We start from the raw sequence: 14,781 nt of genomic DNA on the forward strand, positions 1-14,781 counted from the left end.
CTCCACAAATTTATTAATTTCTTGCAAAAAAAAGATCTTCCCTTGAAGTCATCCTCACTAGCCAGACAATCTGGCCCTTTACCAACCCCCTCTTTTTATGCAGTGGGTGCTGGCTATTGAAGTGTAAATAAGAGTTTGAGAATATCTTTTCTATAAATATTCAAAACAAACTCTTGTTTTATACAGTCTTTCATCAATTAAATAATTAATACTTTCAAGAGAATAGTTGATTGGGAACTTTAGAAAGGATGAAGTTTCACTGACGTATAAGAAGAATTGCTGCAATTTATCAATAGTTCCAACCCATAATAAACATATGTCATCCAAAAATTTTAAATATTTTCATGTACTGGACATAAATTTAGTATATTGAAAATAAACTCCTTCTCCCAGTAGTACATTACAGTGTTAGCAAAAATTGGTCTGCATCCTGCACCCATTGCTACCCTAGATTTCTGGGCAAATTACTGTCCTTCATAGGAGCACTGTTTCCATCATTCTTACCAGAATCTCAATCATTCTAGTGTTCAAAAACTCACACTCTCTCAATACATCCCTAAACCATTCTAGTCCTGTAGAGTGTGGAATGACCGAAAAAAAATCAATCACATCCAATGTCACAAAAAACAAATTATTAAGAAATCAAGAAAGTGTTATGAATGTTTTACAACATGTTCATGCATTGACCCAAACCTTTTTAACTTAACATCAATGAATTTTGCTACAGGTTCTGTTTAGAACCTCTAACATCCACTATAAGTCACACTAGGGGATTGCAAGCATCTTTTATGAATTTTTGGTATACCAAAAAAATGGGTACTCTGGTGTGATCCACTTTTACAAATTCAAATTCAGTTCTATGAATATCATTCTGCATTAGCAATTCATTAAGAAATAAGTCAATCAGCCTATAGCTAGTGTTCATTTCATTAACTGAAGAAATACTGTAGCAAACATAATTCATTATTAAACTGTAAATATTGTTATAGTAGTCCAAATTTTCCATAAGCACATTCCCCACCCCACCCTTGAATGGTTTCATAACTCTAACATCAGCTTCTTTAAATAATTTTAACAATTGTAATTCTTCTGATTTTTAGGTTACTGGTAAAACTGACCTTTTTATTACGTAATACTTTCCTAAATTCCTTTTTACAACTCATTCAAAAATTGTTAAAGTTATGTACAGTGGAGGAGGGAGGCGAATAAAGTCTTCCTACAGAGCTCACATTTTTCAAAGCTCAAACTTGAATTATCTTTAAAAATTGAAATAAAATTAATTTTCCTAAGAAATGGTATGAGTTCAGTAATGGACTCCACTAAGTTATTGTCAAATGAGGGAACAAAATTCCCTCTTAAATAGGCTAAAATGTGTGTCCCCACTCATAAGGTGACTAACGTTAAATACTTTGTATCCCCGATTTACAACAGTACTTTGTTCAGTGTCCATCATAGTCCAATTAATGTCAGGTCCAATATTAGCAACTGACAATTCCATGGCGGTGAAAAATACATCCACTCCTTCAGGCTCTTCATGATTTACTTCCAGTTGCCACCCTTCAAATTCCTTCTGTGCCCCTAATTCTTCTTGGAGTGGCTCAGTCTGCCCCCTGACATTTCTGCATGTCTGGTTTCTCTTGGATTGTTGTTCAATACTCTGTTGCATATTTTCTCTGACAGATGTAAGTTGTGTTCTAAAGGGACCTCCTCAATGGCTGTAGTGGGGAATGGATTTGATGAATTGCCTTTCTCTATAAGGCGTCCAGTCCATTTAGCTCCTGGTCTCAGATATGCCCCCCCCCCCAGTATTCCAAGAAATCACATTGCCGCTTCCTATAATTTCACTCAGTATTTTGTTAAACTTTTTATCAACTGTTTTAAATGCCATGGCATACAGTTTTATTTTGGAAAATAAGGTTAAATTATTTAAGAACCTCAAGGTTGAATGATGTTTTAAGCATTCATAGTGTTTTACAAAGATTAAGGGAAACATTATGAAGGGGAGGGGCTGAATTAGAAGGAGTGGATTGAGTGTTTTTATTATTGGATGATTGGTATGAAATATGTATTTGATTGGTTCCAAATGAACTGATTAAGAGTATAAAATTTTATTTGTTCTGATGAAGCCCAGGAAGGATGAAAGCACTTAATGTGCAATGAAGTTGTGCCTGCATCTACCTGTGATATTGGTGGTTTTTACTTTAGTCTACAGAAAGCTGCCAGGTTGAAGAGCAAAGCCATCCTCATTGCACCTTACTGGCCTCAACAGATTTGGTTTCCCTTCCTTTAACCTAATCTTCTTTACCCACCTTGGATTCTGGATCCAATTCCAGGCTTCCTATCTCACCCGACAGGTATGATTCATCTGGATATCTCAAACCTCAAGCTAACAACATGGTTTCTCCAATTCTGTTAATAGCCAGACAACCGATGCTGTCTTCCCCATCTGTCATATACTTTTATCTTTCCACAAACCTTCTACAAGAAAACTTTATACACGTAAATTGAAAAGGTTCATTTGCTGGGCATAACAAAAACACATTGACCCCCTTCTCAGCGCCTGTACAAACTGCACTTGAATTTTTTGCAACAATTTTTAATGAGGGAGCTAACTCCTCAACGATTAAAATTCAGTTACCAGCAAATTGTAATTTTCATATTCGATTTGAGAATTCTTCTGTGGCTTCATCTAAACTTTGTAAAGCTTTATTGAGAGGCACACTCCTGCTGACACCCCAATATAAATGTCTGACTCCATCATGGGATTTGGTACTGCAGGCCTTAATTCATTCTCCCTTTGAGCTAGCAGCTAAATACGATCTAAAGTCCTTGACCTGGAACACTGTCTTTCTAGTAGCCATTACTTCTGCTAGAAGAATTTCAGAACTTCAAACATTGTCCTCTAATTTATTTATTTATTTTTATTTATTTAAATTTGTTGACCGGGAGTGTCCGACTGGACGTGGGTCCATTTTCAGCGGAGGCCCGGGGAGAAAAGCTCCACAGTAAAATAAACAGACAGTAGTTACATTGGATTACATAGAAATTAACAATTTAACATAGAAATTACTTACAACATATTTACAGATGAAGAACATAGTACATCAGTAGACAACTAGAATCTTTATCTGTGAAGTACATAACAGGCATTAACAAATGTAACAATGAGAAGTTCCTGCTGTATAATAAGTACTAGGCTTATGTAATTATATTGAGTATAATAAGTACTAGGCTTATGCAAGATCTCTAAACCTCCCTACTTGATCAATCATAAGGATGGAGTCACTTTACATATCAACGCTTCTTTCCTTCCTAAGGTGGTGTCAGAATTCAATATCAATCAGGCCATTAATTTTCCAGTTTCCTTTCCTAAATTTGCAAAGGTGAATATATGTTACATTTATTAGATGTTCACAGGCAATTAAGTTTTTACTTACATAGAACGAAAGAATTTAGAAAGACTAGATGGCTGGCAGATTGTATATCAGTTATCTACATGTTGGGTCTAACCTTTCCAAAAGCTTTAAGAGCCCATTCAGCTAGGTCCAGGGGAACTTTTTCAGTCTTTCCGTCTAGAGATTCTATGTATGATATATGTGCAGCTGCAACTCAGCCAGTCCTCATGCCTTTATCACTCATTACAAACCAGATCTGGTCTCAAGGGAAAGAGCATCTTTGACACAACTGTGCTTAGGAATATCCTTCCTTAGAGTCCACCCAAGATTTTAGGTAGGACTCTGCTCCAACAGTTGAGGATAAAATGAAAATTGACAACTTCTGATAAAAAAAAAAAGTTATGTACTTACCATAACATTCCATCTTATTGTCCATTTTCGTTCTTCTTCAACTTCTCACCTACCAACCCCCAACCCTTTTCACAATGGATTTCAGGAAGAATGAAAGATTATAAGGACACCTCTGTCCTTAAATTTGAGCTCCAAATATGGCTTTTCCTGTTAGGAAATTTATAGTAGTTATTTCTACTTTATGTAAAACAGCAAACAAGATCTGAGGTAGGGAGGAGCTTGAGAGCTTTTTGATGGCCATGAGCTTTAGTAACAGCCGAGTCAGATCAGAGGATCAGATCCTAACCCAACAGTTGAGGAAGAATGAAAATGGACAACACGGATGGAGCCTTATGGTAAGTACATAACTCATTTTATTGCTCTACCAATCTCCTTGATCACTCCATATTGCTTAATTGAGGTTACATCCACAAACCTCATGGCATAGACCATTTGTATGCAGTGATCCACACTTAAAGAATCCACTACCTTTCTGGCTTTGGGGCTGCCACTCTTTGTAAGGTTTTAAGAATTTTAGAAGGCATCTTAAGACCTATATATTTACTGAAAACTATAGTGAAATCTTTCAGTAATCTATGTAAATGTTTTTATTACCTGCTGTATTGTCTCAGTATTATGATTACTTAGATTTACTCATGATGTCTGTCATATATTTATGTTTTCTGAATGATTATGTATGCACAGTGCCAATTGACTGACATCTGTAATAATTGAGGAAGGGGAGATGTTGGAGCAGTATAGAGTATATGATTATATGAAGCAGTGAAGAGAGAAAGAGGTTAGGAAAGCAGCAATGAACTATAGAGGGAGGGCATATAAATTACCAATAGTGAGACACAGGGATAGGTTATTTGATTAACTTTACTAAAACTTAGCTCAACTGTTGTCCAGGACTCATCAATTTGTGATGCTCCTTCAGTACAGAACAGACGATAGTAGTGATTTTGTTGCAGGTACAGCAACATGAACATCTCTGTGTATGTGGGCTTCCATACTGAATCATGTTGCAATATTAGTGCTAGCAGGATAAGTCCCATTCATTATTACTACAACCTGCAAAATGAAAAGGGAATCCCTGTCGGCACTGGATCAAGTATATACACCTGCAATTGAAATGCAGTTAAAATTAGTAACACACAAAATAACCAAAAACAGTAAGCATACAGATAAGGAAATATTAGAAACCTGGCATGTACTAAAATATCCATATGCTTTGCGTTACGTCTTCTCTTAGTGCATGTTTGGAAGTATACTATTGTAAGAAACAGGAGAAAATGGAAAAGGTAAACAGTCGTTGTCAGATGTTTTTGTAGTCTTACTACAGTTTAAGCAAATGTGTAATTTAACTACAGTTTACATCTCTATACCAGTGTCCAGGTTTGAGTAAATCTGATTGACTCATGTTTTTTTGTATTTATTTAACAGAATTACGTGATGCACCCAAAGTCAGCTACTCCATTAACACACTGGATCCAGGAAAGAGAAGTATTTTCATACAGGTATTCATCTTTTTTGCCCTTTTGCAACAAAAATAACCTGAGAATTCTTATATTAAAATAATATGAAATATGTTGTCTACCATAAAGACAGCACTGCATTACAAGTATAGAGCTTCACTTATACCTATCTTATAGCATATGCTTTATATGTGCACACGTGGGTAGTACTAATGAAGAAACCAATTTTGTCTCAAAAAACAATTAAATGTTGCAGCTAGCCCACTGTTTGGCTGTTTGAATGTATGCCTCCTTCTTCCATCCTATGCCCTTTTCATCGCTACCTTGGAGCCATACTTTATTACGTCTTCCTAGCAAAACATTCTGTGCTCCCAACACTGTGTCAGCATTTGTATGTTTGTGGTAAGAACATTTTTATGTCTGTATTGAAATAGCTCCTTCAATCTGATGTTCATAACCCAAGTGTCTACCCATCATTGTGGTAGAAGACAACTCCTTCTTGCACTTTTCCCCATGACTTCATGATTTAAACCACATCCCATATCTCTCCTGTTCACTAGTTACAACATTCCATAGGCCGCCCTTAGTCTATAGTAATGATGCATCTTTCTCTCACCTTAATCTTTATGGTAACCCTCCTCTGTAACTTTGTGTGCGACAACTGCTATTTCTGAGGCACAGCCATAAGATTAGAGATGGTATTGCCTCCTGTTGGAGTAATATGACAACTACATGTTTGCAGTAATCTTTCCCCAGTCCTGCACACCTACCACCTTCTCATTGAAAGATTTATAGTAAGTCACAGATTCTTTTCCTCTCCTGCATTTCCTAGAATATTATATAGTTTGAAATTTGATTATCGGGTGTCTTCATGTAAAATGTTGAATCTTATACCTTTTTAACCAGAAGCCCAGCAGTAGTCTGTCTGCCCAGGTTCCATTCCTGCCAAGCCCTCCTGCAGCTTCATCCTAAGGCATACACTACTATACACAGATAAGGCAATCTTCTTCAAAAAGTCAATGGTCATGTCCAATATGATAATCTTAAATGGACCAGGTATAGGACAGATCACTGCTCAGTCCCTCTTACCACCAGCATTTCCAGTGACAGCAGCCCTTTTTACCAATGTTACCTGACAGGCTTGTATTACACACCCATCCATTTCAGTTTCACCACTAACTTTTATGGTATTGGAAAAAAAACTTGTTGAATTGTAAGCAAGCCATATCTGTTGATTTACCCTGAGCCATCTCCCCCTCAACCCAGTCATAATAGTAGGGCTAGTTAGACAGACAGGCATTGTATTCCATGACTTATTTTCCTGTAAAACATTTCCAAGATTATTTACCTGCCAAGCTGTGTACTAGAGTTCCCTCCATTGCCCTTTTTTAGGGATTCATATCAGTTTAGCAGGCATGGAAGATGTTTGCCCTATCCCCTCAACTGTAGCCTGTGCAGTTATTATACTTAAGTAAAAAGCTGTGCTGATTTTGCAAAAACAGTGCTTTTCCTCTTGTGGGATTTTCAGTGAAAGTGGCTTCCAGTGTTATTTCGTCTATAATAGTGGTTTCAGTGGAAATGACATGACTCTCTCCATGGTTGTATTTATTGACATCATTTAATAAACAGAGGGAAGATAATGGTGATAGGAAGGACTGGACAATAGAAAAGGGAGGGAAACACAGGGATGAGGGTAGAGTGCGTATGACCATCAGTACCAAACAGGCCATGACAGACACAGCGGGAGTCAAAACACCACCTTTTGCTTCCTCACGACTGGTTCTTTGATCAGATGACTTGGCCAGTAGTGGACAAGGGTGTGAAACTGCATGCCACAAGGAGTCTTTTTAGATGGCTGATACAAGCATCACTACAGTGGTTCACCAGCTCCCCAACCACCTCTCTTGACTCGTTTAGAAAAAGGATCTGCACCCTTGGCAGAGTCACAAGTAGGAATAACAGCATTCCCAACCAGTTAAGGCCTACCAGAGGCAGGGCTAGTGGACCTATCAACCTCCACTAAAGATGGTTCTGGAGAGACATCCCTGGCAGGCTGAGCTGCTGATGGTCGAGGTGGTGTTGGATGTGGTGGGCTTGTGGTCCATGACATAGCTACAAACATTGCTATGGACACTGCTAAATAAAAAAAGGAAAATAAATGAAGAGAGACAGCATAACAACCCTCAAAAATAATTGAAGAAATTGCATAGCTGCAAAGATGGTGGGAGAGAGAAATGCAAACATACAGTGAAGTACAGTACTGCATAAATAAAATAAAATGTTAGGTAAATTCTGCACTAGTCTCACGAGAAACAGAGACAGATCTAACCAAATATATGTATGCCGTCTGTAAGTTAAACTGCTTGTATGTGCCACTGAATACTATATGCACTGGCTGTGATTGTCCAGTCCAGTTGTGTGCTGTAAGTAGAATTAAATACAGTAATGTCTCTGTGTGGGAATAATTAGGCATGTCTTCTTCTATGCAGTACAGAAGTACAGATGTTATCCTGTATTTTTATACATATATATATATATATATATATCTATATATATATATCTATATCTATATATATCTATATATATATATATATATATATATATATATATATATATGGGTTCCCTTCGAAAAGTCGACATTTCATAATGTTGATATTCATATGGCCGAGCCCATATGATCGACATTTGAAATGTCAACCATGGGGAACCGGCATCACACTACAGTGGGGAATGGAAAGATTTCCACTTCTGCACTGTAGTGCAGTCTCAGAGTTGGTATATTGAAGTTCTGGGGGGTGGGGGGGGTGGAGCCCCCACGGGGGGTGCACGGGGGCAAAGCCCCCCTGCTAGCAGCGTTAAGGTAATTTTTTTTGTGTGTTATTTGTTTTACTTGTATGGTCTAGATTTCAAATGTCGATCATATGGTCTCGGCCATATGAATTTCGACATTTTGAAATTTCAGCCATATCAAGTAGACCCATATATATATATATATATATATATATTTATATATATATATATATATATATATATATATATATATATATATATATATATTTATATATATATATATATATATATATATATATATATGTATGTATCTTTTGACTCTGATACCTTTTGATTGGGAAAGGACTCAGAGTTGGAGCATCGGTGCTGGGTTCCAAGAGGATGTCTTAACCCCGAGATTTTTGGAGCCATCTCTTCCCCTGGGGGCTTTTGCACTGGATAGCTTGGGTCTGAGATCAGCCTCAGGGCTGGGGCTCATTGGTGCTGACAGTTCTGTCTCATCTTCAGATTCTGGGACATTGGTTCCGACAGTGCTTAGGCCTTCAAGGCTTTAGAAAGGCTTTTGGGCATACCCAAGAAGAAGGTGTTCTCATCTAGCTGGGTTCCACCTAAACCCCTAGATTATTCTGCTTCTTCATGTCATCATCTTACCAGACAGGGACATTTGGACCCCAGGCTTCTGAAACTATATGCTACATTAGTTCCTATTCTGATTCTGAACAATCTGACCTCCCAAAAGAACCAGTTCGTAAGAAACAGATGTGCAAGCAGAAGCACATAGACTTCTCTCCTTAGTCTTTCACAGAGGAAGATGTCATCTATGGTGAAATTCTTGAGCTCATGAAGCAGAAAAGGGTATAGTCCACTGAAGATCTCTCACTGGATGAATCTGCATCTTTGTAAGCCTGTAATTCCGTCTCAAGAGCATCCTGGGTGGTACCACCCATTGACCCCCTCATTGACCTCATGCCTCAACAGGCAGGGAAAGACCCTGATGTGGTGGAGCCAATACTCAAAAAGCTGAACAGGATTTTAGCAGTTCAGCGGGACAGGTCCACCAATAGATGCTATGGTCATAGCAGTGCCTGCCAAAATGGAATTATCTGAGGAAAGTTCCTCTGTCCATCCCCCTAGCAGGGAGAATAGGGTATTGGCAAGGTTTGGGAACCAGTCTTACCCCTCAGTGACCTTTGCCCTTAGGTGACTGAATTACTTGACTCATGTCATCAGAGTCCAGAGAGACATGAATAAGGAACTCTCCAAGTCTCTCTCTGGAGTATTGCATGTGGATGTTCACAAGAAAGTGGACTCCCAGCTGTCTGCCCTACAGTCAACCTCTAACATAGCCATGTGACTGCTTTCTAATGCAGCTGATGGCTCAGGCACAGCAGCAAACACAGGTCTTACCATATGACAACAATCCTGGATGCATCTTTGTGATTTCATGGAAGGCTTGAAAATATCCTTCATCAATGCTCTATATGATGCTTCCACACTTTTTGGACCTAAAGTTAAAGACACATTGATCAGGAGCCAGCAGGATGGTAAGACTCCCTCTGCAGTGGGCATCCATTTTTCAGTCCCCCAAAGATCTTTCTCCAGAAATGAGAGGGCTGGGAAAAAGATGCGGTTTCATAAGTCACAGAGCTTTTATCATGACTCTCCTGGTGATAGACCTGCAAATGCCAGAGGTGGAGAAAATTCCAGTGGAAATTGCCCCAGAGGCAGAGGTGTACCACATAACCAGGGCTTCTGCAATCCTTTTACCAAGAAACCCTATCAGCATCTCTGAAGGATTGCCTGACTACTGCACTCTGGAGGCAGTCGGGGGCACTTATCTTTGTACTCTCAAGCCTAGCAAAACATAACAAAAGATACATAGGTGCTAAAGATAATTTCCAGATGCTGTTGCTATTCTATTCCCTTTTCTCTTTCTCCTGTGAAAAAGAAGGTCATTCCCAATGTTCCACACAGTCAGCAGCAGAAATTTCCAAGCTTCTAGAAGAAAAGATTCATCCAACCAATCCTTGTAACCAGTTTGAATACAGAGTCTACTCAAAGTTCTTTTTAGTACAAAAAAAAAAAAACGGGACCTCAGACCAATTTTAGATCTCAGTCACCCGAAACAGTTCCTGAAACAGCCAAAATTCCAGATGGTCACAGTTCAGTCCATATTGCCTCTATTGAGGAAAGATGATTGGAAGTGCTCAGTAGAGCTCCAGGACACTTGCTATCATGTGAAGATGGAGAAGCACTCCAGGAGATTCCTCTATTTCTGGCTGGGAGCCAATCAGTACTAGTTCAGAGTTCTGCTTTTTGGTCTCACCATAGCCCCCTGTGTGTTCACCAAGATAATGCCAGTGGTAGCTGCACACTTGCACCTACTAGTGATCCAAGTCTTCTCCTCCCTCAACAATGGGCTCCTAAAAGCTGCTTCCGAGCATCTGCTGCTACAGCACTTGGAACCTCTGCTCCAGTTGTTACTGCACCTAGGCATAACAGTAAACTTTTCCAAGTGTCAGTTATTACCATCCCAAGAGATATAATTCATTGGATTAACTTCAGCACAACTCTACAAATTGTCAGCCTTCCTCACCACATAGCACAGGGTTACATCTTTATGTCTAAAGACCATGCAGGTGATTCATCACCCCTCTCCTCCAGCACACTTGATTCTGTGTCTACTAGGCCTAATGGCATCCACAATTCTAATGATTCCGCTGGCCCACTACTATATAAGAGTGCATCAATGGACTCTAGCAGTGCAGTGGTCCCAGAACTTTAACAAATTACATATGAAGATTTCACTCGCAAAGATTTGCAGGCAACGCATCACTTGGTGGATAACTTCTTCTTCTTCAGTTACTGAAGGACAACCTTTTTACACAGACCTGCCGATAGCAGTAGTAACCACAGACACCTCAATTCTAGGGTGAGGGGGCATTTCGAAGAGAGACTGATCCACAGCACTTGATCAACTTTTGAGGCCAATCTTCACATTAGTGTCTTGGAGAACGGTCCTCCTAGCATTGCAGGTATTCCAGTATGTCCTGCCAAGGGTGTGAGTTCCATGCAGACAGACAGACAGAAAACATAGCAGTCATATGGTACATCAATAAACAAGGAGGAACCCACTCTTACCCCCTCTGTCAAGAGGCTATGAGAGTTTGGGAGTGGGCAATGTCTTCATACTGTTTTCTGATAGCAACGCACATCCTGGGGTTTTCCAGTGTTCAGGTGTACAAATTCAGAAGGACTATCCTAACGCCTGTCAAGTATTCCCTCAATCCAACAATGGCAACTTTAATTTTTCATCACTGGGGCCAACCTTGCTGTGACTTATTTACATCCCGTTCAACAAGTGCTGCAGTTACTTTCCACAGGGTGAGTCACAGAGGGATGCTGTGGTCCCCAATTGGCTGCTGGGCCCCTTTATATGTTTCCTCCATAACAACTGATGAACAAATTCATTCAGAAAGCCAGACAGTGCAAGGTCAAAGTAGTCCTCATTGCCCACTTCTGGCCCCTACAGACATGAACCCCATTCCTGTGGCCTGTACAAGTATATCCCCATGGGGTGCTGGATCAGCTGCTCACTTCCACCATCCCCCTTGTTTTTTATGCCAGGGTGTGGATTTTTATTTTTTGTTTCTAGCACTGTCCTTTAAGGAAGCAGCATCTCTCTCTCTCTCTCTCTCTCTCTCTCTCTCTCTCGGCTGGCAAGAAAGCTCTGAAAGGCTTCACACTCAGACTTGCCTTTTGTCAGCTCAGTTTGAGCTGCTTGACAGGTAGGGTGCATAGAAGGTTCCCTGATGCTTTGGAAGTTGGTCGACTGTTATATCCTTGACAGGATATAACCCATATAGCTAAGTCTATCATTGCATATATACTGTTACTGTAAGTTTTACTTACACAACTGTACCTTACTAACTGAAAGTGTAGTCAAGGACCTGGCTAGCTGGGTGACAGTTCCCACTGCTTCAATCATCAGGTGGCAGCTGAACTCAGAAAATCCTTCTTTTTAACCTAACTAATAGCAAAGGGTATATTACCCGTATCTGAGGTCGTTACTGTTCCTTTATATTAAGAAACGATTAGTCCAATTATAGAATACAATGCCCCCTTCAGGATGTTCCTCACATGACATTTCAGACAACTAGAAAATCACCAGAAGTTCATACATGAGAAGATTAAAGGCTTAAAGACCCTGAGCTACCAAGCGAGAGAAAGTATAAGCCCTATCCATTTAGTCAGCATATTACGCAGATTATTGAAGGGCAATTTGTGCCTCATCTACTATGCCATTAGAGACCTTGTTATCTTGAACTCTTACATCTCCACAAGTCTAATAGCTTAGTTAACACCAAGGCCTCACTCACACATAACTAGAACATGATGGAGAATTAGATTAATTACTCAGTGCTTCACCTTCTTTGGAATAAGCTGCCCCTGCAGGGTAAGCAGTGTGATATAATAATATATCCCTGATGGCTGCATAGGTAACCTCAAATTTACACTGGAACTAACTATGCTAGCCCTTCTTTAGAAAGAGAGTACAGCCTGAGGATTGGTATTGGCATGGAGTTGTTGGTCACATGACTAAATTGCGTTGCACCTTCTATGAACCTCCAATGAATATATATACCTAATATATATATATATATATATATATATATATATATATATATATATATATACACACACACACACACACACACACATGTATACGTGTGCGTGTGTGTGTGTGTGTGTGTGTGTGTGTGTGTGTGTGTGTGTGTGTGTGTGTGTGTGTATGTGTGTGTGTGTGTTTGTGTGTATATATATATATATATATATATATATATATATATATATATATATTTATAATGTCATCAAAACCATCATCATCAACCTGTTTTCCCATTTTTACAAAAGTTCCTTGGCAGTCATGCCTGCCTATCTCGGGTCTTCTGTCATGCAATCCAGCCATCTCTTGGCTGGACATCCACATCTTCTGATGCCTTTTCAGCATTTCCCCCAAATCGGTTTTACCAAATTATCTTCTGCTTTCCTGCATTTGTGACTGAACCACCATAATCTATTGTCCTTTACTTTCTCAGTATCTCCGGCTATTTTAGCTTCTGCTCTGATGGACTGTTTTCTTCATCTGTATCATAGTATGCATCCTACTACCTGTCACAGGCAGTTGATAAGCATTACCTTAATCTTCCTCAGCTGCTCCACCTTTGCTACCCAAGTTTCCGTAACATACAAAAGTACTGGTCGCACCAGTGACCAATTTAACTGTTAGGCTAACACACTCAAGTGCGCTAGCCATTTTAAAGCATTTACTGTTTGTTACTGTATCTTTTTCTTCTGTCTCTGAAAAAAAAAAAAAAAAAAAATCCTTGTTTTCCCGCCTTACTGAACTAGAATAGTCCAGGCTTCAGATCTTGCTGATCTCTGGGCTTTGTCATAGTTCCTGTGCTATCCATATCCTTATTTGGATAAGAGGAAGCTTCTTTGTTCACCAGTGGGAGTGGGGAGCACTGAGCGACCTATTTGTCCCTAGAGGAGTGGTTCCAGCCCAGCAACTTGTAGTTTATTGGGCATTTTGGGTCAATTCCTAGCTCTTTCAACCCCCTGCTATAAAGCCCGCTTTAGCGCGAAGTTGCTCATAGAGCAGCATCGGGCAGCGCCGGTTAATCAAGTTTAAACTATTTCTGGCTCCGAAAAGTCTGCTCTTTAATTTTTCCCTTAGAACTGCTCTACTTGCAATCTAAACAGTCTATTCTCTATCTGAAAAGCCCAGCACTTGCTCCTAAAGCATTTTTATACAGGTAAAGCACTCTTAAACAAAAATAAAGTACTTCATTCACCTAAATTTCCTTGAGTACCCATTTCCCTATAGGTCCTTTCTGGCTCAGTTACACAGCAATCCTTTACACTATTCTAGCATGTCGAAGGGTCAGTTGCTGGTGTCCTCTCCTGTTCAGCTGGTGAATCTGGGAATCCTGAGGCAATGTTACAATTGCCTCATGTACACAGACAACCCTCTCCTCCTCCCAACAAATACAAATATATGTGAGAGGTGCAACTATATAGCCAAACTGGAGGCTGAGCTCTCTCAACTCAGTACTGGCAAATCCAGTCAGGAGGAGAAGGTAACCACGCACACCACAAACCCAGTCTCACATAGACCTATCAAAACTGCAAACCAAACACATAAACACACAAAAACATACTCGGAGGCTCTGATTAAAAATCTACCAAAACAACAGAGGCCTCCAAAGCAGACACCCAAGCGACCACTACCTCAAGACATACCACATGCAACACATAGTTCACAAAGTCAGTGTGCTAAACAGTCACAGCCCTTAAGGCCAAACAACATGCCAGATACACTTTTAATAGGCGACTCCATAGTCAGACATACTGACGTTCCGCTCACCAGACTGAACAAGGAAAAGGTTACAGTAAGCTGCCTGTCGGGCGCTAGAATCCGCCACATAACACAAGCACTCAGGTCACTCCAAAGCAAGTACAAATACGACTCAGTCATTGTCCATGCTGGTGTGAATGACCTGAGACGTACCTCCCTGGACTACATGAAAAGAGACATAGAGGAGCTCTCTGATTATGTAGCCCAGGCCGGTGTGACCCTGACCCTGAGCAGCATTTTACCCTCACCAAGAATGATGCCACAGTACAAAGACAAAATGATCAGCTTTAACAATTGGCTTAATTAC

General features: G+C 39.8%; 1 protein-coding gene across 1 annotated transcript in view; it reads left to right on the top strand.

Annotated features, from left to right (window-relative positions):
- The window catches only part of LOC122794706 (interleukin-6 receptor subunit beta-like), a 1,250,292-nt gene that overhangs the window by 594,241 nt on the left and 641,270 nt on the right, over nucleotides 1-14,781 (top strand). Inside the window, exon 7 of the mRNA XM_044063351.1 lies at nucleotides 5,232-5,305. Within this exon, the coding sequence (XP_043919286.1) occupies nucleotides 5,232-5,305 (74 nt within the window). The remainder of the gene's footprint in view (nucleotides 1-5,231; nucleotides 5,306-14,781) is intronic.

This window comes from Protopterus annectens, chromosome 2.part1, assembly GCF_019279795.1.
Source record: "Protopterus annectens isolate FY-2018-M chromosome 2.part1, PAN1.0, whole genome shotgun sequence".
In the NCBI taxonomy this organism is placed as follows: Eukaryota; Metazoa; Chordata; order Ceratodontiformes; family Protopteridae; genus Protopterus; species Protopterus annectens.